Raw genomic sequence first — 24929 nt, 5'->3', positions numbered from 1 at the left:
ATAACTGTAGAACAACCAAAACCAAGTCCTAGTCATACACAGAAAGTATCTGAAATATTGGAAGTAGGTAGTAAATACGAATCCAATCTTTATAGCTACTCAATGAAGAGGAAGCTGTCAGTCCAAACAGTAGCGAAAGGGACTTTCTAGGCTTTCCCTTTAGTAAAGGGAGTGGCTTCCAGAGCTTTTCTGATATTGATAATAAGGGTGGTAGATCACAAAACCTGAACATAAATAATAGTAAAACTGCTACCGAAAATATCTCAGATGCGGACTCAAGTTCTCTACAGGGTGGCCCAGACGTATCGTACCAGGCCTTTTTTTCGGTTAATTTGGGTCGCACGAAGTCCAGGATCGCGGAGATGGGTAGAGAATCGACCCCAAGGAATCCGAATTTCATGGTTCCGGAGCCCCCCTGGCGTCCCTTGGGGGGTACAAGGAGGGTCCGTACTTCAAAAGTCAGCGTTTTTGTCTAAATTTTAAAATTATTTCATCGGAATTAGAACGTACGGAAATTTCTAACTTAAATCGACACCAAGAAATCCAAAATCGGCCCATCCGTGTCCAAAATACCGACCCCTGTAGGTGGGGGACAGAGCCCCCTTTCAAAAAATTCAAGTTCGTTAAATTGACGTGGAGACTCGGAAAAAATGTGTATTCAGGGGTAATCGACCCCAAGGAATCCAAATTTGAGGGTCCCGTTGTCTTCAGAGACTTTTATGATGGGGCACAGGGGTAACCTCCACACCGGTTTTTAAAAGATCAGAGGCCCCCTATGCCCCATCAGAAAAGTCTCTGAGGACAACAGGACTCTCAAATTTGGATTCCTTGGGGTCGATTACTCCTGAATACACATTTTTTTAGAGTCTCCACGTCAATTTAACGAACTTGAATTTTTCTGAAAGGGGGCTCTGTCCCCCTCCTACAGGGGTCGGTATTTTGGACACGGATGGGCCGATTTTGGATTTCTTGGTGTCGATTTAAGTTAAAAATTTCCGTACGTTCTAATTCCGATGAAATAATTTTAAAATTTAGACAAAAACGCTGACTTTTGAAGTACGGACCCTCCTTTTACCCCCCAAGGGCCGCCAGGGGGGCTCCAGGACCATGAAATTCGGATTCCTTGGGGTCGATTCTCTACCCATCTCCGCGATCCTGGACTTCGTACGACCCAAATTAACCGAAAAAAGGGCCTGGTACGGTAGGTCTGGGCCACCCTGTATAAATAATAAACATTATGCAGGAAAATTAGGAGTCAAAGTTGCCCGAATAAAATGATGTAAACTTGCGAGAGAGTTTAGAAACGGATTTGTCTCAAATAAATGATGAGTTACGTCCCCAAGGTAGCGATACGCTGCAAAATAGTAAGGGTAGTCCTAGGGAAAAATCCTGAAGGTAAAACGAAGACAAGTAGGGGTTGTAGATTTGTCAACCCTGTCACTGTCTTGATTGTCTATTGGTCATCCTTGTCACCGCCTTCTTGTCTCCTTGGTGTCCATCATGTCTGGTTGTTAGCCACTTCTCGTTCCCACTGTTTCCTTTAGAAATAAAACCGTATGTGCCGTAATAACGAGTTCATTTAGTTCATATGCGTCCTCTGTCCTCCTCGTCAACCGTCAACTCTTTACTCCACTCGGTTCACAACATTTTAATTAAATTTGCAAAGTGTTCATGCCCTGTTGGCGTAATCAATCTTCTTGAATAGAAATTTGACCAATTTAATTTTAGCTAATTTTTTTTTTTAATTGAGTAGAATGTCGAAAATGCACCGCAAAAAGAAATTGATGATCTGAACGACTTACAAGAAGTCATGCATATCCTTGGAAAAAGGAAGTAATATTTGTTTAAGAGAAATAATTGAACCCACAAGAGGTCCTATGAATCTTTAAAATGAGGAGAAAAGGCGTATCAAGAGAAAACCTAAAATAGGTAAAATATGGACAAAAGGGCAGATAAAGCGTTTCCTGTATTAATAAAAGAGCGGACAAAACTTCTTAATTATAATTTTATTAATACCTGTATTTTCAGAAAGACCAAAGCAAAGTTATGGGCAATATTCAAAATCACATAGGGAATAAACCGACCGGATTTAAATTTTATGAATACTTGTAATTGGAGTAAAGAAGGTAAAAAAGAAAATCTACATTTGGTAAAATAACAAATAAAAAGCGGATAAATTGTATAAATCGTTTAATTTCAATTTTATAATGAAAACATATTTTTACAAATTTTAAAAGAAAATATTTTATTGTAAACCGAGTTTAGTACTTGTTCTTAATAATAGAAAATTCTGAGTGTTATCAATAATAAAAGAAAAAAAAGGGGGGGAGGAAGGGAGAATAGCTTTAAAAGGAAAATTCTTTGTACTCCGTAGAAAGTGAGAATTCTTTTCCGTCGCCTGGGAAAGGGAGGTTTTACATGATGTAATCTCATATGACGTCACACCAGGTCCGCTCGTGTGCCCGTCGATTATCCATCTAGAGATATAAGATGTAGAACTTCATGTCCTTTTTGTGCCTTTTAAATGCACTTTCACAAAGGATCTTCATCAGAGTTCTCATGTTCGTTGGTTGTGTCCCAGGCAGCACATCATCCCCTCACATCAGAAGTCAAAAGTGTAACAGAATTAACCTATGACTTGTGATTTTCTAGAGAGTTCCTCGGGCAATATATGTGTTTTAAGTTCCATGCTTAATTTGAAGAGAAAAAATAAATAAATATGCCACAAATACATTTCATTAATTAACAGGCATACAATCTTAACTTTTGCAATCTGCTTTTCTTTTAATTTTTCACTTTAGGCATGAAATAATTTGCAATGTAGGTATTCATGCAGCATGTAAGAAATGTTCTAAATGGATTGGATACGAAATTCAATCTTATACATAGGATTTGCGTTTTCAAAGTTAACCTTGCTTTTCTTAAACACTCAGGAAATTTCAGCACCAATAGTCATGGAGAGGTTTTGGAATTTTGAGATTTGATGAATCTTGCAACCCTGAAAAACGATCCATTTGTTCTTGGGAATAGCTGTTGGATACTTCAGATACTGTATGATGTTGCCACTGTATCTGTGCATTAACAACAGGGAAAAGGTGTTGAAGGGATCAGTGTTGTAACTTCCCATCAGATATGATGTGGTGAATGACTAAAAATCAGATCGGGGCACCTTCCTAGATACATGGAATGCCACAACAAATAACAGGTAGTATCTTGATTTCTGTGGGACCGAGTTTCTCATTAAATCCCTACAGCTTCTAAAAAAACTGCGGATAGCACCCACGGATTACAGGTCATTCCATGTCAATTCAACCAAAAAATAGGAAAATGACACCCACCGACTCGCATTTTCTCTATAATTTCTTTTACTTGATCTACAGGGTGAGCGAAAAGTCCCCGACCCCCCCTCTAACTTTTGAACGAATTGAGCTAAGGAAATGAAACTTTGGGGATGTTCCTATCTCAAAGGGGACCATCTTTTGGGGGGGTCAAAATTTTGGTCCCCCCTCAGGGGGGGCGCGGGGGGCCCCCAACTTTTTTTTTTCAAATGGCAACCCCTATCTTGTGATACCTCATTCGAAAGAGCATAAAAAACTAAGAATTTTGGCGCAAACTGCAGATCAATATCTTAATTTTTGACTGAGTTATGATAGGTCAAAGGTGAAATTTGACCTATTTTCAAAAAATCATAACTCCGGTTCAAATTATCGCAAAGAAAAAAATAAAACGGGAAAATTTACCAAATTGTGTCCGCTTTTAAGTAAAAATTGCAAAAATCACTTCGATTTAATTTTAAGGGGGGGCTCGGACCCCCAAATACGTCAATTCAAAGGTCATTCAATTTTCCCGCGAAATAAGCCAATTTACCCTGGATTTGCCTCCACATTATCTCAGTAAGGTCAAAATCAGTTCAACATTACGTTGGCAAGTCCCCAAATTTCGGGAAAAGTTAAAAAAAAATGATATTTAAACGGTCAAATTTAGTTACCTTAAATTTTGTTTTTTTTTAACTTTTCCCGAAATTTGGGGACTTGCCAACGTAATGTTGAACTGATTTTGACCTTACTGAGATAATGTGGAGGCAAATCCAGGGGAAATTGGCTTATTTCGCGGGAAAATTGAATGACCTTTGAATTGACGTATTTGGGGGTCCGAGCCCCCCCTTACAATTAAATCGAAGTGATTTTTGCAATTTTTACTTAAAAGCGGACACAATTTGGTAAATTTTCCCGTTTTATTTTTTTCTTTGCGATAATTTGAACCGGAGTTATGATTTTTTGAAAATAGGTCAAATTTCACCTTTGACCTATCATAACTCAGTCAAAAATTAAGATATTGATCTGCAGTTTGCGCCAAAATTCTTAGTTTTTTATGCTCTTTCGAATGAGGTATCACAAGATAGGGGTTGCTATTTGAAAAAAAAAAGTTGGGGGCCCCCCGCGCCCCCCCTGAGGGGGGACCAAAATTTTGACCCCCCCAAAAGATGGTCCCCTTTGAGATAGGAACATCCCCAAAGTTTCATTTCCCTAGCTTAATTCGTTCAAAAGTTAGAGGGGGGGTCGGGGACTTTTCGCTCACCCTGTATAGAGCAATCTAAAAGGGGAAGTACCAATTTTTAGCTCCATAGGTCGAATACTTTTTGAGAAAAAAAATTGTTGAAGTTATACGAGGCGGATAAAGAATGGTGGTCGCATTTCGATTTTGGCTGCCATCTTGAAGATGTGTGACGTGTGACGTGCAGAGGGTACGGGCTTTTACCGCGCGATTTGAAAGTGTACCCGATGTGATGCCGCGGCGCGAGGCTCATACAACTTCCAAACGGAATTATGAGTTTTCCTTCCTAATGAAACGCTTTCAGATCGTATTCTGAGTTACTTTTTACTGAGAATTTGCAAGGAAGTTACAATCATTCTAATGTTTAATATTTCTGGCTGAAACCTGTGTTTAAAGAAATGTACCCGATGGGCTCGTTCCTTCACGCACATGTGCAACTTTCTGACGAAACTGGACCTATCATTTTGGACTTAGTATATTTCGGATTTTTGAGAGCTGTAATGCGGTAGTTTTTCCTTAGAAATTTGGAAATAACGTCCAATCATTCTCCTTTTTGATGCTTCCAAGAGAAATTTGTACTTTCGGAAATTTGGGAGACAAGTATGAAAATTGGAAAAACGGAGAGGGGGTCGGGGATTTCTGAAAAACAAAGGGAGGACTCCCCCCAGACAAGGGGGTTCGGGGGATCCCCCGAAAAATTATATTGATAATCAGGTACCCACGGAGAAAATAAGAAATATTAAAAAAAAAAAAAAAAAAAACCTCTCACGGTTTTAAATTATTCACTGATAAAGATAGCAAAATAAAATACACCGCAGTAATTTCACTTTAAATTCGGGCTATCAACGCCAGAAATACTTACAATGATAAGTGACGACTATACAATACCTTTTAGCGTTAGAGTGCAGCGTAAACCTCAAACCCCCTAACTCTGCAGTTGGGTTTGTTTACAATCGTGACGTCAAGAGGGTACGAGATGCGACCACCATTCTTTATCCGCCTTGGAAGTTATATCCCCTTTCGTAAAAATGCACTCTCCAGATTCAAAAAACGGCAACACCTTGCTTTCGAAAAAGCCTCATAATTTTTTAGTTATAAAGACTTCAAGCTGAAATTTGGCACATTCGCAAGTAGCAAAATAGAATTTTTTTGTAGAAAAAAAAATATTAAGAAAACATCTAGAAAATACCAAGAAAATGAGAGTTATCTAGAAAATAGAAAGAAAAAACATTGCGAGTCAAAAGTCTGACCAAAGAAAATAGATCTATTTCATAGGTCTACTTTCTGTCAACTTTCCATTTGGAAAAAAGATAGAAAATTTATTGAAAGTAGAATTATTTTCTAGCCAATTTCTTAATGTTTTCTTTTAAGAAAATGTAAGGAAAAAATGTATTTTCTTTCTATTTTCTTGTGTCTATTTTCTAGATCTACTTTATACCTATTTTTTTTTCGAGAAAATTGTTCTATCTAGAAAGTAGACATTTTCTTGATGAGCGCCACCTAGAAAGTAGATGACAATGCTACTAGGGTTGGTCCATGGTAGTGTGTACTCAAAGTGGTGGATTGTAGTTCATTAGTTCATAGGTTGGTAGTATGTGTAGGCAGGGGACTCTAGCCCCTGCCAGGTGTGACAGCCTGCCAGGCTACCTGTTATCAGTCCCAATACACTTCTTCTGTCATGTCACCGTGAATCTCTTCTTTTTTCATCTTCCCCTTTTGTTCCGACATCTTACGATGTATTAATGGCGACGAGCATTTTCGTACCCGCGCTTCCTCCATGAAGAGCCATGCCGACAGACTAAGTCATGCCCTAAGAGGAAGACCCAAAGCGGGTAGGCGGCCTGGAACGTAACCTACAACAACTCACCACGCTGGTAAAACAACTCGCATTTCTTCAAATGTCCCACTCTCAAGGTAGTACAAACCATCTTCTTGCTTCAACTTTCTGATTCGATTAGTTATGCAAAGATTCTGAAACGTTCGATGAGTATTTTTATTACACACTCTGTCCGTGTGTGAGTGTGTCCGTCACGTCTCCCGAGACCGCTCCCACACGCATCCGGGAGAGGCCGCGGAGCGGCATCGCCGCCACGGGTTCAACCGGCTTCCTCTCGTCATAGAATAGTGAATAGCTTCGCTATAAGAAGCGCCACGGGGACGAATCCACAACGGGCCTTCGAATGACCTTGAAATGGTCGACAGGCCGGGTGAGCCGAGCGAATACGAGCTGCGCCGAGGATGGTTAACTGAGATTCATAACTAACATCAATGACATGGTTAACTGAGATCGTTCAAGGTCATTGAAAACGCTGTCCTATTGAAAAGGTTGCCGTGGCCCTTCTTATAGCGTCAGCTAGTTATTATTCTATGCTCTCGTGGTCCAGTAGAATCCGGGTCGGACCCGTGCATTTTAAATATTTTCCCAAGAAATGCACGAGAAAAATCCGTTCATTTATTTTCCTTTGCAGTTAATTTTTAATTTCGGACTTTTTCAAAGTAGGAAGAGGTTAATGTTGGATGTAGGAGGTCTCAAAGTTAACGTGGGTATTAAGTTTTTATCCTCAGACCTCTTCCATACCACTATACTCCTGCCCCCCCCAGATAATGTAGAAAAGAAAAGAACAAATTCTTCTGGAGCATTCCTGGGGAAGAAACCATGATTATTAAAAGAGATATATTATCTTCCCTGCAAGTAGTTACTTTGAAAACTTGCTCATCCCTAACGTGCCTATTTACTCACGTAGGTATGTACTTGCTTAACATTAAGTCCAAAATAGTATATTTCCAATTGTAAACACTCAAATCAAATTTTACCATATATAAGGAAAGAAATTTTAAAATTAAAAGTTAAAAAAAATACTTTAAAATGCTTAACGGAGAGTAACAATAGATAAAACAATTGTTTGTAATCAAAAATTCCTTACCTGGTGTATGATAAAATTTGATTGAGATGAAAAATACTACTTTGGATACTATGCACGGAGTCAAGCCACTCCTGATTTTGTGGATGAAAGTGGCAGAGAAGAGACCTCATGCAAAGTTAACACTGCACTCGTAAATACTTAATAAGTCAATCACCCATTAATCTTCACAGTCTTTCTTCACATTGAAAGCCAGTTCTTGGAAAAAAGAAAATTGATTCTGTACGTCGTGCCTTAGGTAATAAAATGTCCACGGTTCAGAACTGTGACATCATGCCGCATCAGCCTGAGATTATTATCTCTCATAAAGTCAAACAAAAAACCTCAGACTTAGATGCTTTTGTCGATTTGTCAAAGAGAAAAATTCGTTTACCTTCTCCAAGAGAGAAAATCCAGCTATTGTTCTTGGCGCCTTCTCAGAAAACTAAGGAAACAATGAGAACTTTTCAAGTGAGCAATTATTCTGTGCGTCAAGCAAAAAAATTTCTTCAACTAGAGGGTTTGCTTGCTCTAACCCCACCAAGGAGGGGTAAAAAACTCCAACAAGAGGCAGAAGATTGTATAGTAAACTTTAATGAAAGAGGTGATTATTCAAGGATTTTACCCAGCAAAAAAGGCAAAGTTAGTGTTTCTAAGAATATTTCTAAGCAGAAAAGACTGAAATGAGCCATATTCTTCAAAATCCTAACTGCAAAGTTGGTTTTTCTAAATGTTATGCTTTACGTCCAAAATAGTGCGTCCTTAGCGGTGTTGCTGGGACTCACAATGTTTGTGTTTGTACTATTCACCTAAATGTTAAATTATTACTCTCCGCTTGTGAAATCGAAGAATTATATCATGAATTAATTGATTACCTCATTTGCTCTAAGGTCAGTAAGGACTGTATGTTCCGACACTGTAACAATTGTCCAAGCAGAGAGAAACTGAGAAAGTTTCTCATCGAAAAATTTGATGAATGGGGCCCTGAGGATGAGATCATGTATAATAAATGGATTTCGACGGAATCAAACTCAACATGCAACATTTAATGTGTCTCTTGAAGACTACATCGACACTTTAGTAAGGCGACTTGAAGAGTTGATTCCCCATTCATTTATCACTAAACAAAAAGCAAAATTTCTAAAAGAGACAAAAGCACAACTTAAATCAACTGAGGCTATTGTACTCCTTGGTTTTAGTCAAAATTATTTATATTGTATACAGGATGAAGCTCAAGGGGCCTATGGGTCACATGAAAGTTGTTCATTACATCCTGCTGTTATTTACACCCATAGTGATGAAGAAGAGTCTGTGAAAAGCAGCATGTGCAAAATATCTCATGATTTAGAGCATGATATAGGATTTTTGTATAAAACTCAAATAATTATTGTTGACTTTAAAACTAAAAACTTCCCAACTGGCCAGCATATTTATTATTTCAGCGATGGCTACACTGGACAATATAAAAACTATAAAAATTTCCTCAACTGATGTCACCATGGTGAAGATTTTAATCTTACAGCTAGTTGGTCATTTTTCGCAACGAGCCATGGTAAATCACCGTGCGATGGTGGTGGAGGGACCACAAAACGCCTATTAAGGAGAGCAAGTCTTCAAATAGACGGCGCGGCGGGGATAATGTTGTTTCAGCTATGAAGGTATGAAAATTCTATATAGCACAAACATAGAAAATGTTAAGTATTGGTTTGTTCCATCAGAAAAAATGTCAGAGTCACGTTAACAATTGCTAACCCGATTTTCTTCAGCCAAAACAGTTCCAGGAAAAAGGAGCTTTCATTACTTTGAACCATCGTCAGCTAAGTCAATTGGATCCAAGAGAATAAGTTATAACCCAGTTTTCAGCAGTGTTTTTGATTTTATTAGAGAGCAAGAATTTTTGACTGCTAAAATGAGTGAAATCTGTATCAATGCTTATGTAGCATGTCCCTAAGATGATCATTATTTTTACGGTATTGTTCTATCCAAATATGAAGATAAGGAAGATGTTCTGATCAAATTTATGTACCCATTTGGCCCTTCTCCTTCTTTTTATTGGCCTCCCATTAGAGATGACGTTTGTTTTGACCCGCTGCCGAACATCATTGCTTGTGTTACAAAAGGCTCTGGCAGAGTATACATTTTTTCCCAGAAAGATTCATTTTTGGTGGAGAAATAATTTTCGTTGCGTTTTTACCTTTTGTGAGAACATTCATCAAGATTAAGTTATAAAAGTTTTTTTTTCTCTTTCAACAAAAATGTTGCTGCACTCCATTCTTTAAAAATAATTACTTTAACTTACATAAAATTATTATTCTAAAAATAAGAGAGAAGGAGAATAAACCTGCATTATTATTCAACCTCATTAAAATATTGCTGTTTCTAATATTTACGTTTAAGTAATGGTGAGATTTGAACTTGGTTATATTTTTTGTGTAAGGCAGTGTGATGGTCACAACCAGTTCAATTTTTGTCAGTTTCACTCAGAAGCAATAACAGCTCAGTTTTCCTAGTGTATCACTTTACTTGCATTTTAGTTTTGTTCTTGTTTTATTGAATTATGAAAATAAAGACATATATATGTGATGAACTATGGCTCCAAAGTAAATTTCCTAAGTTTTTTGTATGCTTTCAACCCTACAAGATAAAAAAATATTAACCATCAACTGAATTAAACTGGTAGGAACAAAGTCACATTTCAGGAAAAAATTAATTAAGAGTGGTCATGAGCACAGCTAGCCACATAATATCTCCCCACAAAAATTCAAAATTCAGAAAAATACTTTGAATGTGAAAGGAGGCGTTGAACTTCACCTGTGACATTAAGTCTTACAGAGAAATGAGGACTCCAATCTCTCTCAGTTCCATGTGGATGAGAATCGATCCCTTTCTGTTAAATTTGATCTTTAATACAACATATTTCAGAAAATGTTTGTCAATAGTCCGTGGAGACCCTTCAGTATAGCTCAGAGTCTTTCAAAATATAAGCCTGATAACAATTCACAGTCATGTGTTAATGGTATTTTAATCCTATAGAGTGGCATTGTATTAGTTTGTGTTTGATTACATCTTAAAGCCAACCCCAACTGTTTGAGTTCCGCTCAGAGTGTAAAACTTGCACGAATCATCCGAGAAGGGCTTGAGACCTGCAGACAATGGAGGACTTTACACCAATCAAGACCTGTCGGGAAAAGTATTGGCGGAGTTTTTTCTACTTTTTCATGCAGTCTTTGCTACAATGAGTGGTTACAACTTACAAGTGTGGATGGTAAGAAAAGCCAAGGATTCATAGAGCAAAATTAGTGGAAACAGAAAGAATTTTGGATGAGATGCTAAGCTTGCAGGATTTGTTGGGAAACAACTGCAAAAACTTGCTTTTTTTATTTTTTTCATGCATTTTTCGCTTCAGAGGGCGATTTGACAGAGAAAAAGTGAAATACCCAGGGTTTTTACTTCAGATACTGTTAGAGCACATCCTAACTATGATTTAAAAAAAAAAAAATTTAAAATATATTGTAAGCTAACATAGTTATGCTCATTTTAAGGGATCAAGGTACAACAGCCAAAAATCAGGGCAAAAAGGGTGTATATTCAGCTCGTTTTGTGCTCCAGGGTATGTTACATTCAAGTGGAAACTTTTCCCTTCGAATACACATTACCATGGACCAGTGTACCGAATTTCAGCTTGAAGTCTTCAAAACTGAAGAAATTATGAGGCTTTTTCGAAGGCAAGGTATTGCCGTTTTTGGAATCTGGAGAGTGCATTTTAACGAAAGGCGATAAAACTTCAATAATTTTTTTCTCAAAAAGTATTCGACATATGGAGCTAAATATTGGTACTTTCCCTTACATTGTTCTCTAGATTAAGTAATAATATATATATATATATATATATATATAAAGAAAATCCGAGTCAGTGGGTGCCATTTTCTTATTTTTTTGGTTGAATTGACATAGAATGACCCTTACGCTTCTAGGCAAAATAGCCCCAACGATGGGCCCTTTGCGCACGGGAGGTACAGATGGAGCAACAGACTTTTCACAGGTAAAATCACATTAAAATTATGATGAGTGTATCAAAATATTTGAAATCCACTTCTTAATGCACGATTGGCCTAATTAGTAACGTATGTTTTCAAATTTTCTGCATTTACCAACTGTTTCCGATCTGAAGAGCATATGATTTCAGTTGTTTCAAAGCATTGGTTTTAACTTTCATTTCTCCAAGGGGAGAAAACATCGACGGTGTAAGTCGGCAATCACATAACTCGGTTTGCGACGTTGCAGACTTCCTGTCATACTTTATTTTTTAAACGGGACTACTCAACGGCAACTCTTCAAAACTGCCGTGATTTTTTTTCTCAGTGCGAAGAAAATTCTGCAAAAACTTCAAGGAATGATGTCAATTTGTTCTCCTTTAAAAAAATAACATAGAGGCGGAAATTTTTAGACACCGCAAATGGGTTATGTGATTGCTGACTTACACCGTCGATATGCTTTATAACAGAAATAACACATGAGAAAAGCTGATAACAGCAAACCTAGTTGGTAACAACAAAGACTGCGAACGCAGGAAATTGGAAAACCACTGACCAGTGCTACCGACTAGGAGGTGAGTTAATGAGTGAAATTCCAACTTTTTTGACGAATTCATTGTCGTTATGTGCCATTACATCTAAAAAAAAACCTGATCATTCATTTGGAAGGGGTATTCAAACTGAATTTTTATTTGAATACCACAAACTACTGAATTGATTCTAATGTGACTAGACTCGATTTGGCTTGTGTACAACTGCGTATTCTAAATCATTACAGACATCATATTTTTTAATATTACTTGTTTTCTTCCGAATTATTCCATATCCATAGTGAGAGTCATCTGCTAACCGACAGGCCTGCATATCATCATCTCTAACTGATCCGAGGACACTTCCACTAGAAAATTTATTTAGCTGCTCATAACCACTTACATTCATTTTCAAAGTTGGACCAAAATGTTGCAAGGTATTGTAATCATCGTGAGCAATATTTGCATTAGGTTTAATAAAAACCTTGGGCAACTCTGTTTGCGACATATCAGACAACTGAGAGCTTGAGTTGGTCACGTCTGAGATAAAAGGGTTTTCAGAGTGGGTCATGGTATCAATACCGAGAGTTTTCCAGGCTTCATTCCTCACCTCAATGTCATCATAATTCTGAGTGTCATTAAAGTCTTTGCCTGCATCTACTGCAACATTGATGGAAGACTTATTCTCGCTAAGAATACTTGGTTTTGGTAGTATATGCTTTCTCGGGGGTTTCTTTGGTTTTGGTTTTAAAGGAGGGGGAGGAGGGGGATTTTTAATAGGCATTAGAGACTTAATGGAAGGAATGCTGCAAGCATCGGAGTCTAATAAAGATGTGGTGCTGGCGGAGGAGGGTGGCAACGGACTCCGAGATCTTGCCATCATTGACAGAGCAGCTTGAAATTGGTTCTCACCACATATGATAGATGAAGATTCTCCATTTAATAGTTTTTTCATACTTTTCATTTTCAAGGAAAGGCACCGGAATATTTCTTGCTGGTGTGAGTATTCAAAATAGAACACACCCTCACCACTATCACACATGCGGCCAGCTTCAAAAGTAATCTTACCAGCATGCATTCCATAGCGACGAATGAATCTGTACGGCCAGGTGAATAAAAGAGTCTGATCCTTCAAGCTTCTCAGTTGGAGAGCTGAAGGAGCAACAACAAGAGTGTAAGATCCAGGTTCCAAACCACATCGAACTGATGCATCAGATTTGGATAGTCTCACCTCAAATACCCCAACTGTAAGGAAGAAAAAGAATACTTCATGTTAGGAGCAAATTTCGACAAATGGGAAAAAGCACCAGTCTCTAGCCAAAAATTTTGAGCTTTCTCGATGATACAGGATATGAGACAAAATTGAGAGTATGTATCCAGAATGAAATCGCTTATACACACACGGAAACAGAAAAATGAACCATGATGAACAATTGAGACAAAAAATAAAAAGAAACTTAATTATTACTCGTTAACAAAATGACTCAGAAAATCTTTCAGGTTTTGGGTAACCCTAGAGGCACACAACATTCGCATAACACGCGCAGCTGCCAAACAACAGAATAATCTATTTTCTCCCCATCTGTTTCTTGTGGTTTCTTGATCCATTTTTTGCCTCCAGCCCTACTGAACAATTTATAAGGGTTACCATTACCATCTCCTGAGGAACAGTAGAGGTCATTGTCTTCTTCGACTGTTTGCCTTGATACATTGTCTTTGAATGCAACTGCCTGGAAAGCTGAGAGCCACTCGTCCATTTCATCCTCTGAATTAGCCGCAAAATGATGAATGCTGACTTTCGTCACTAACTGAGGAAAAAGAAGAAGAAAAATCATAGAATTCGACGATAGGATACATATCTATAAAATCTTCACGCTTCATAATCCTTTGCAAAAAAATCGATTTGCTTGTTGAACAACTTAGTGGCCACAGGCTGACTGTACTATGATTTCCTCTGATACGGATCACCATGCCTCGATAGTCATCATTAACTTAAAGCTGAGAACTTCTGAACAAGGAGTGTGATGGTTGTAGAGAGCCAAACCACATTTCATTTTACTCAATTCTATGACAACCACCGAAATTGAAGGTTATTCATGGATAGACAAGACAAGACTACGGAAAGCTGAGGCTTTACGATTGATCGACTATCTCAGTCAGTCAATTGAGATCCATGAAGCAAGTTCCTTGTCGGGCCCGATGATCCGCTGGTTGTCAGCTAACAAGGGTGCCTATTGTCAGTTGATTATTCTGCCAGAGAAGAAGCTTGTGATGCAGATCCCAGTCAACCAAACGAGATAATCCACGGATTACATAGCTCCATTCCCTCTTTTTTTTGTCTTGTCCACCAGAGAAACACAAAATTTCAAATATCGGCCGCCTGGTGAGGCTCTCTTTCAGATTCAATCTTTTTAATTAGGGTCAAAGCCCGATTTGAAGTAGGGCAACCCATGCGGCTGCACGGGCAGAGATGGAAAGTGAAATTTCAGAGGGCTCGAATAAATTTGGAAAAATTTGAAATTTGTTAATTTTTATCGAAATTAATAATTAAACCTTCGGAAGTCCGGAAATCGTTTCAGATGGTCTTCCTTATGCGGCACTATTATGCTACCCTATTGAGGTGCTATATACGAAGGGAGGCCCGAAGGGGAGTATCAAGAGAAATTTAGCCCAAAACATTTGCAACGCATGAATGTTTTGGGCTTGGGGTGAAAGATGTCAAAATCGAGAATCACTGTTTTCAGGCGTTTCTTGGCCTCCGGCATGCATTCCCAAAAGTTTCAAAACATTTCATGATATTTTCCATCTCTGTGTACAGGCCACCGAGAGGTTCTGGTTTTTAATTTCTTAACTTTTTGTAAATGCTTTAGGCTATTTGCTTATTGTTGACACCTCGTCTTGCTATAACTTGACAGTAACATTAAAAAGGGAACATCCTTGGAAACATCAGTCAGCGCTCCGGTTTTTCATTTTTTTTTCTCCTTTAGAGAATGCAATGAAATGGATTTTTTCCTCTTCATTGTTGACACTTTGTTTTATGCAGGTTAAACGTCTGCTTTAAAAGAGGTGGCACCGGAGACACATAGAGTTTTTTCTCTTTTTTCCCTCTTTTTAGGAATGAAATATTTGTATTTATTGTTGACGGTTCATCTTGCTAGGACAAAAAAGCAGCTTCAAAATGAAGGGGAGCGCTGGAGGTGTTTTGGGTTTTTCATTTTTTTGGTGAATGCAACGAGATGTTTGTACCTACATTGTTTACACTTCACCTGTTTAGGTAGATTTCAAAGAAATATCTACCTGTTGCAGACGGTACGATCTCGTGATTTCCGGGAATTTTCGCTCTAAGAGCATCGATCCTGAAGCCCTGAGTTGAAAAATGTAGCTCATAAAAAAAGTACGATATATTTTTATATGAACAGCATAACCGCGTAACAGCATACCTAACCCGGTCGCGTGCGAGCTCGCAATTTTACAATTTTGTGCGGTTCGTAACCAGTTCGAAAATGCCATAGCATGGAACTTAATTTTAACCTTTTATCCTAGTTTGTAGTTGTAGTTTTAGTGTAGTTTTAAGTGAAATCGCCTGAAGATGGCTCATATGAGTAGCTGAAACGTTGCGGATGAACAATAATACAACAAAGTTGAAAGCATGATGGTACCTATGTTATTGAGATGTATTAATTAACGGCCAATTTAATAGAGATATTTATATAAATACAGGGTGATCCAAAAGTCCCTTCCACCCCCTCTATTTTTTTACCTAATTGAGGTAAAGATTTGAAACTTGGGGGATATTCCTAGGTCAAAGGAAGCTACTTTTTGGCCCCCCTAAAATTTTCAGGGGGGCCCCCCTTGGGGGGGGGCAACGGCCCCAACTTTTAATTTTCAAATGGGAAGACCCCCTTTGTGATAGCTCGTTCGAAAGAGCATAAAAAGAGAAAACTTTTCGCGCAAACCCGAAGTCAATATCTCAAACCGTTTCAAAATGGCGGCCGGTTAAAGTTCAAAATGGCCGAAAATTCACACCGGTTATTTGTCGATGGATTCGCGCGAAAATCGGTATGTAGGGGTATTTTGACACGAGAAAAACGAATTTGACGTTAGATTTTCAAAAAAACCGAAATTTCCAAAACGGCCGCCGGTTAAAGTTCAAAATGACCAAAAATTGATTTTTTTAGAAATCTAAGTTCAAATTTGTTTATCTTATGCCAAAATACTCTCAAATTCCAGGTTTTAGGCAAATCCATCAGCAAAAAACCGAGGTGACAATTTTCGGCCATTTTAAACTTTAACCGGCGGCCATTTTGGAAATTTCGGTTTTTTTGAAAATCTAACGTCAAATTCGTTTTTCTCGTGTCAAAATACCCCTACATACCGATTTTCGCGCGAATCCATCGACAAATAACCGGTGTGAATTTTCGGCCATTTTGAACTTTAACCGGCCGCCATTTTGAAACGGTTTGAAATATTGACTTCAGGTTTGCGCGAAAAGTTTTCTCTTTTTATGCTCTTTCGAACGAGCTATCACAAAGGGGGTCTTCTCATTTGAAAATTAAAAGTTGGGGGCCGTTGCCCCCCCAAGGGGGGCCCCCCTGAAAATTTTAGGGGGGCCAAAAAGTAGCTTCCTTTGACCTAGGAATATCCCCTAAGTTTCAAATCTTTACCTCAATTAGGTAAAAAGTTAGAGGGGGTGGAAGGGACTTTTGGATCACCCTGTATATATTTATCACTGGGATCTAACGAACGTTTGCGACCGTTTCTTTCCGGAACTATCGATACGATCAAAACGGAACTAAGCATAGTTCTTCACTGCTAGGAGGTCTACATCAAGTTTCATTTTTGGTGAAAATCGGCCTATTCTTTAGTTCAGTAACGTCACGGTCACTGGGGGGGGGGGGGGGGGGGGTTGATTTCTCGAACTCTTCTAATCTCAATCGGTGATACCTCAAAAAACTCGTCTCGTCATGGCCTTCAAGCAACCTGTATTCACCTACCCTCTGAAACCACCCCTTATCCGAAAATTCTCAAGTCCAAGGGGGATGATTTTTCAAACTCGTCCGATCTCAGTCGGCGATACCTCGAAAAACTCGTCTCGTCATGGCCTTCAAAGCAACCTTTTTTCACCCACCCTCTAAAACCGCCCTTTATCCTGAAAATCTCAAGTTCAAGGGGGACGATTTTTCGACCTGTCAGGCTTTTTAAGCACAGCTATTTTCATAGAGCCGATTAGTCGAAATCCACATTTCGTTTCCACTGTGGCTGGAGAGCGTTTTTTAGGCTGAGGAACAGCCTCGGTTAGGCCTTCTACGTTCCTTTTCCCTGAGAGGACATTTTTTTTTGCCTATATTATAATTGGGAAGGATAACAGAAGTGACAGCGTCGTCCTTTTAAATCCCTTACTCGGGGTAATATCTCCAGTTGGCTTTGGATTGAATTTTGCTCTTTTCTGGTTACATAAATGAAAACGCCCTGTATGACCTGGCTCTAGGATTTGTCGAGATATCTTGCAGTTACATTGAGTGAGTTGGATACTCAGGGCTGGCAAAATTTTGATCCTGGACTGGAGTACCTGCTCCTAAAAACGCGGGTTGAGACTTGGAATCTTGCTTGCACATGTATACATTTTTGGGAGCTACTATCATGCCAGATGCCACTGACATCGTCATTGGGCCAGTGAGAGCCTGGTGAAGGAAGTGGGAGTTTGTTCCATAGCAGTTCCATCGCTAGAATTTTTGCGACCACGGACCTCGATGGAACGGCGATGGAAAGGCGTGCGATGTTAGACGATTAACCGAAAAAGAGGAAATTGTTCTCAACCAATCACCGTCCTCGATGCATTCATCAAAGAAGAAGAAGCAGGTTGGAAAACATTAATGGCGGGAGATACACTAACCACAAAATTCCGGTTTCAACCAATAACTTGAACCAGATCAACTTCGACGACCGACGAGTGAGAAGTACGTGAACAATAGAAGAACCCTAACCTTAATTTCGATGGAATCGAGCAGTTCCATCGACCCATGCGCGATGGAACAGCTTTCCAAAGGCCGTTTTTATAGATCAAGGTCCGTGGTCGCCCTCGAAGGGTATTCCATTGCAATGGAGTCTAGTTCTATCAATATCGATGGAAGTGAGAAGTCCGTGGTCGGGCTGCAGTTCGTGTCCAATTGAATGAAAGTGGCATAATACACAAAGTGAGTCAATTACATTTCAAGAGTCCCTCCCTCTGGAGGGGGGGGGGGGGTTCTAGAAGGAGGTGAATCTAACTTATAATATCCTAAAATAGCATTGAATGTTGAGATTTCCCAATTTTCCAGGCAGAAATTGAGGCATTTAGTGTAAAAAGGGCATTTCTTGCGTAAAACATCTCTACGCATTCCTCATACCCCCAACTACCATCGGACTAAATAGGAATTCAATCGGATAATAATTGAGCACGAGATGAATTACTTTATAGGAGTGAGTACCGACGTATTGCAGTCGCGACGTGTTGCATTGGGTGAGCGCGTTCATATATCGGCACGCAGCTCAAGTTTGTCGGCGCACTGTGCCGTCGGTCCAACTGTTGGCGTCGGCAACAGCCGCTTACAGCCAGCCGACGATACTGATAAAAACAAAGGCTCATTCACCTACCCAGTTGCGGGTATTTTGATAAAATCCACAATATAGATATTTACGTTGGTTTACAAACAGTCGAGAGACGGAGCCTATACAGGCGACGTGCGGGACATATTGCGCCCGTGCAGAGAGGACTGAAAATAGTGGGTTTTTTTCCTGTTACGCACGATTGCAATATACATATAAAAAAGTGCAAGGGTAAAGAGGTATGACTGGTGAAAGTCGTGATTCGGAAGAAGAGGGGGCTGAGTTTGACTAAAAGGACTCAATACGTATGAAGAAAGTTGACTTAATTGAGAGATTACTAATCTGAATGATTTTTTTAGTTCTATGCAGAAAGAGCACCTTATTCGGCAACTTTAATTATTTTTTCAACACAAAATTACTTTCAAGTAGGAATTGCAACCATCAGCACCTTCTTTGGGAAATTTTCGTGGAAAAAATAATTAAACAACATCTGGCAAACATTCAAACTTTCAATTGCTTATACCTCAAAAAAGGTTTTTCAAGAAATGCACTTTTCACACTCAACTCCTCAATTACGATTGGGTCCTCTCTTCCCAACCCACCATAGGGGGAGGAGTTATTCGATGTCTCGCATGAGGTGCTAGAAACTCAAAGACCGGCTCTGGGTTTGGTTGATATTTCTGTGTTTTTTCTCAGCTGAGTCTCCTTTGTCAAGTCACAATCTGATTTTTTTTGCTCCAGCATACTACTTTTCTTTCCTCTGTTTTTCCCTGAGACTCCAGTCAGACTTCCATCAGACCATTTCTTAAAATTTCAAAAATTGACAATACATTTCTTACAACGATATTGTCGTGGAAGGGCGTACCATATCACCTGCGGTTCTGTGTTCGCATTTTCACGATGCATCCATTGCCTTGGGGCGAGGGCCGTTGCTTTCGTAGGCGCAAGCTCAGGCGTGCATTTTGGCGTCTCAGATCATCTACCTTGGAGCATTGGTCATCGCACTGACATCTCTGACGTTATTGCTCTTCCGGATGCTACTTTGTAAGATATATACTCTGAGGTCCGCGGCGCGGGGTCGTATCATCGGGCCGCGAATAGAGGATCACCTTAGCCAGGTGTATCTAGTGTCTGTCGTGTCATTATCGATTATATTGATCAGCTCTACCATTTGACTACACGCGTTGGATCTTTTCATCCCCCCATTACAATATCAAGTGAGTAGTTCCACAGATTCTCTATGACATTTACTGCATGAAATTTCTGTTATTTTCAATCTCCGATGGTTCCATCAAAAAGCAATGGACCACAAGACAAGATACGAATATTTTGCGCATTCTGATACATAATTCCTGTTCAAAATTTCACATAGAAAACGATTTGTGAACAAAAAATTCCTAAAATTAGCTCCTCATGAAGATATTAACGTCAATATTTAGCACTGGTTGCAGAAAATTGGATTTCCCCGCTTAAAAGAAAAAGTACCTACCTACCTGAGTCAACATAAATCTAAGAGTGCAGTACTACGATTATGGGAAGCTCCATATTAATCGAGCAGTGTTCCTTGCCTGTGTTCTTTGAAGTGCAAAGAACATGCGACAAATGAGCCAAAGAACGACAAAGGCTTTACCATATTTTTCTACTGCAAAGACTGTTATGAAAACATTTAGTAAGATATTTTAATAAAATAAGTGATGGTTTTTTATGAGAAAGAAGTTTGTATCTATGCATAAAAAAGTTGATATCTTCGTTGGAAGTTACTTGCACAAATTGCGATCTGTGTGAATGTTGGTTAAGAAAACATCTCTACACCTGATAAAGCTAATAAAGTGCCAGAAATTCGTGCCGAAAATTTCCCTCCTGCGCGCCGCGCCGCGCGAGCGGCAGCCACCCCCTTCCCGCGGCACGACGACCGCCCCCTCTCCCGACGTCGGGTGGGCAGTGTCCCTGCCCCGCCACTCTCCCGACCACGGGCTTCCTCACCGCGCCGCGCTCTTACACTAAACTACGTCTTGTCTCCACGGGACGTTTCACGGGATTTTTCCCAAGTTCGAATCGCAGGAATGAAACTTCTGGGCTTTCTTCCCGTTAAACAACACAAAAAAATTTATTCTTCTTCTTTGTAAGTCGTGTCCGGGACTCCAAAATGACTCTGAGTTGGCACTGTGATTAGTCAAGGCGGATAAAGAATCGTGGTCGCATTTCGATTCTAGCTGCCATCTTGAAGCGTTGTGACGTCAGGAGGGTACGGGTTTTGCCGTGCAATCCGAGGTTGAGCCGCCGCCCCCCCCCCCCCCCCCCCGACCTCTGCCGGTCCATGTACCCATGGAGAAAATACAGAAGGTAGTTGCGAGGCAGCCATCTTGAAGAGTGGCTGTGACGTAAAAAAGTACATGGACTAGTGCGCTGTTCAAAAAAAAGTACATTTCATGATGGAACCTGTATGAAGACCTACATTATCACTCAAACTAACATCGAGAGTCATATAACTGAACATAAGTTACCATGACTCTCCAATTTCTGCTTTTTTGACGCGCAGAACGAAGTTTAACATGGTTAAGCCTTCAAAACGGGACGGGTTGAGATAAAAGTTGTTGTTGTATTAAATATATATTTTTAACTTTCAAATTATTTTCAGTAACAGCCGAACATTGATAGAAAAACATATTGAAAAATAGAAAGTCAATAGTTACGAGTTTTTAGAGCCAAAATAAGGGGGAACCTCACAACCTTTCTCGCTCCTTTTTAAATTTCAAAAGGGTCTCGGTTTGCCCTCGAAACCATTAACCAATTAGAAGGGCGGCTTCATCTTTAGCTGTGACGTTGACACGTGAAAATGACTGTGCTCAACTTACAACAAAAACGTGAGGTTGATGTTTTTGAGCATCTCGGGTGATCTTGATACAATTCTCCAGGGTGATGATGGGAGCAGAGGAGACTTTGGAAACAACATCCTCCTTGCTGTCGAACAATTCCAAGCGTTCAATGCCATATTTGCTCGATTTGAAAAGAAGGCAGTACTTCTTTTGCCAAGATTTCTGAAATGCATGAAAACCAATCTTACTAATTATTGCACTGTAGCCGCCATGCGACCGTCACTTACTGGAAGAAAATCCTACTTAAAAAAAGGCATCCTCGGTCAGATTATTGGTCAGGCCATAAGGTTTGAGAGGAAAAAAATGAAAAAGACAATGATGCTTCTAAGTACTTACTACAGGGGAGCAGAAACTTCCAAGGGTTCCCCCAAAATTTTAGGTTCCCCCATTTTAAGTTTCCGCAGAATTTTGCCCGACACATAAAGTAACGCGGTCGACAGTTGGGTTCCCTCAAAACAGCGCGGTCAACAGTTTTGTTCCCCCAGAAACAGCGTGCTTGACGGTTAGGTTCCCCTAAACCCCCCCCCCCCCAAAAAAAAAAAAAACCCTCCCAAGGTTGCCCCAATTTTTTCGTCCTCACATGGGTTCCCCCATTTCACGCAAACGGCCCGTCGCGTGGTTGGAAAGTTTCTGCACCCCTGCTTACTAAGAAAGTAGTAAGTCCTCTCAGTATAGTGCGGTCGCTTAGCTCAAAAATGCACGATGATACGCGATTTCCGGCTACCAACGTGATTTTGGTCTTAAAATGACCGTTAGACCCTCCTGATTCAGAAACCACCGGGAGCCACCCGCGCTCCCCCCGTTTCCCCTCCCCCTTTTGGCCGCCATCTTGGAAAATGGCGGCCAAAATCGGGATTTTTTAAAATATCTCGCAAACGGCGGCAGATATCAAAAAATTTTCTTAGTTAAAAAAAATTCAGCGTGAAAAAGCGGTATGAATGAAGTACTCATACGTGAATAATATGAGAGAAGGGAGGGGGGGAGGGGGAGGCCCGCCGCGCCGCTGCGCGCTCCTCTGCTCCTCAGCTGTCTTGCAAAAAACTCGCTGTACCGGCGGGCGCGCGTCATCACCCGAGGCGTTGCGCCCTCTGGTAATCAAGCAATTAATAACTGGACACTTGGATCTTCCTGCCTTTTTACTTGCTGTGCTCGGGAAGGTTGGTAGATATAGACAGATTTGACAGAAAATAGGTAAGTTTAATTCAGAAATAAACTTTTGCTAAACAATTTGAATACAAGTGGGTGGAAAATAAGTGCCTTATCGATCTATTTCTTTTTAATGGAAACCTAATTTGAAATTTGGTTCATTTTAGACTTTAGCGGTATCATTGGATGTAGGGTTCTAAGCGGCTCAGATTCAAATGACTTGGAAACTTGTGTAAACCCGTGCACCGCTAACGTAATTGATGGAGCTGTGTTGGTGCATACCTTCGATAAATCAAATGCTATAACATTCCCCGAATTCTCCATAAAAGTTTTTCAGTCAGCAATTAAGCGCAAACTGCAGAGCTTTGACAGGGTTGATATTGTTTTCGACAGATATCCGCCTTTAATAGCTTAAAATCAGCGAAACAAGAGAGAAAAGAGGGTCCGGAAGAGAAATTCTCGTAAAAGGTTCAACGCCTCTACCGAAAAATTTTGGCCATTTCTTGCAAGTTGATCGTGACAAGACTCAGTTATTTCAATTACTCGCACAAAGACATCAAATCTATGGAGACAATGGGTAAGATCGTCATTTGCACTGATGACGTGTATCGATCGTTTCAGCTGGAAATTTGGTTTCAAGCGCCGATATTTCACCGTGTTTCCACGAGGAGGCAGATACTAGACTTTTCATTCATATTGAAGAATGCTGCATAAGAATGCTGTTCTATGTGGTCATAAGTTTGCACTGCTCAGTACTGTGGATTCTAAAATCATCGTGATTGCAACTTCTATGTTCCAAATTTTGAAAGAATTCGGTTTGCAGGACCTGTTCGTAGAATATGGAGTTGGTAAAAATAGGAGTTTGATCCAAATTTCTAAATTAACATCGAAAATCTCGCCGGATATGCGCAACGCACTGACATTTTTCCATGCGTTTACAGGTTGTGACTCCGTATCGTCTTTCTACGGCGAAGGCAAGACGAAGGCGTGGAATATCTGGAATTAATTGGAGAATGATTTAAGTAACTGGAAAATTTTTGAGGCTTTCATCGAGTAACGAAATTTCTAATAATGATTTTGAAAACATTCAGCTCTTCACTATTTTTATTTATGACTCGTCCAGCCAGGCAAAATCCGTCAATGAATGCAGGAGAGTCTTGTACACTCAAAAAAATCGATCGGTTGAGACATTCCTCCCACTGAGGAAGCATTGCGCCAGCATTTGCGGAGAGCAATGCTCCAAACTCACATTTGGAAACATTGCTTGGAACTGAATCCAGTTGTTCCCGATGTGAAATCTTGGGGTTGGACAAGTAGAACTAAGACCACTGAGGGACTTGCCATCGTGCCACTGTGGACCACCCTATCAGAGGCTTCGAAAGAGTGCTACGAGCTAATATCTTGTGGACGTAAAACAATGTGTATAAAAAATTGCAAGTGCCAACGCTTTAATTTAAAGTGCACATCACTTTGTTTATGGGATGGGCAATGCTCATAAAGGTGTGCATTTCCAACTTACTGGCCCGAAGCACTCTAATTTTGAATCCATCTTTCAAACAACCGCACTAATATCGTATTAGTTTATTGCAAAACTTAGGTCATGAATACCAAAAGAATTTATCCTCTCATGCCAAACATTTGGACTGCATTTTGCGATTTGGAACTTTAAATTCTGGCTCTTTTTGAAAAACACGGATAAGCGTAGGGAAACTAATGGCACGTACGTTGGTTTTAAACCGGGCTAGAATTTATAGTTTCAAATTGCAAAATGTAGTCCATTTACTCTTCCGTCAAAAATGTATTTTATTAACATTTATTTGTATTTTATACTTCTTTTTATACTTCTATTTTATACTTTCTTCTTTAGGACTGACTCTAATTTTCTACCTGTTCATGGCTAATTTTGTATGTTCATTCATGACAGTTCATACTTAAATATTTATTTCTTATTAATTCTTTATTTAAGGTGCTTTACCTACTTTGGTTTCAAATTTGTCTATATCTACCAACCTTTCCGAGCACAGCAAGTAAAAAGGCAAGAAGATTCAAGTGTCCAGTTATTAATTGCTTGATTACCAGAGGGCGCAACGCCTCGGGTGATGACGCGCGCCCGCCGGTACAGCGAGTTTTTCGCAAGACAGCTGAGGAGCAGAGGAGCGCGCAGCGGCGCGGCGGGCCTCCCCCTCCCCCCCTCCCTTCTCTCATATTATTCACGTATGAGTACTTCATTCATACCGCTTTTTCACGCTGAATCTTTTTTAACTAAGAAAATTTTTTGATATCTGCCGCCGTTTGCGAGACATT

The 24929-nt window shown here is 39.8% G+C and overlaps 1 protein-coding gene across 1 annotated transcript in view; it reads right to left on the bottom strand.

Annotated features, from left to right (window-relative positions):
* Positions 1-577: 577 nt before the first annotated feature.
* Positions 578-24929, bottom strand: part of LOC109040448 (docking protein homolog) — a 43008-nt gene continuing 18656 nt past the window's right edge. Inside the window, exons 2-4 of the mRNA XM_019056402.2 lie at positions 21459-21641; positions 13673-13826; positions 578-13263 (exon numbers count right to left, since the gene is read on the bottom strand). Of these exons, the coding sequence (XP_018911947.1) occupies positions 12218-13263; positions 13673-13826; positions 21459-21641 (1383 nt within the window). The 3' untranslated portion in view covers positions 578-12217. The remainder of the gene's footprint in view (positions 13264-13672; positions 13827-21458; positions 21642-24929) is intronic.

This window comes from Bemisia tabaci, chromosome 1 (genome assembly GCF_918797505.1).
Source record: "Bemisia tabaci chromosome 1, PGI_BMITA_v3".
Taxonomy (NCBI): Eukaryota; Metazoa; Arthropoda; class Insecta; order Hemiptera; family Aleyrodidae; genus Bemisia; species Bemisia tabaci.
The sequence above is the reverse complement of the archived record's forward strand: the minus strand, read 5'-3'. Positions and strand labels throughout refer to the sequence as shown.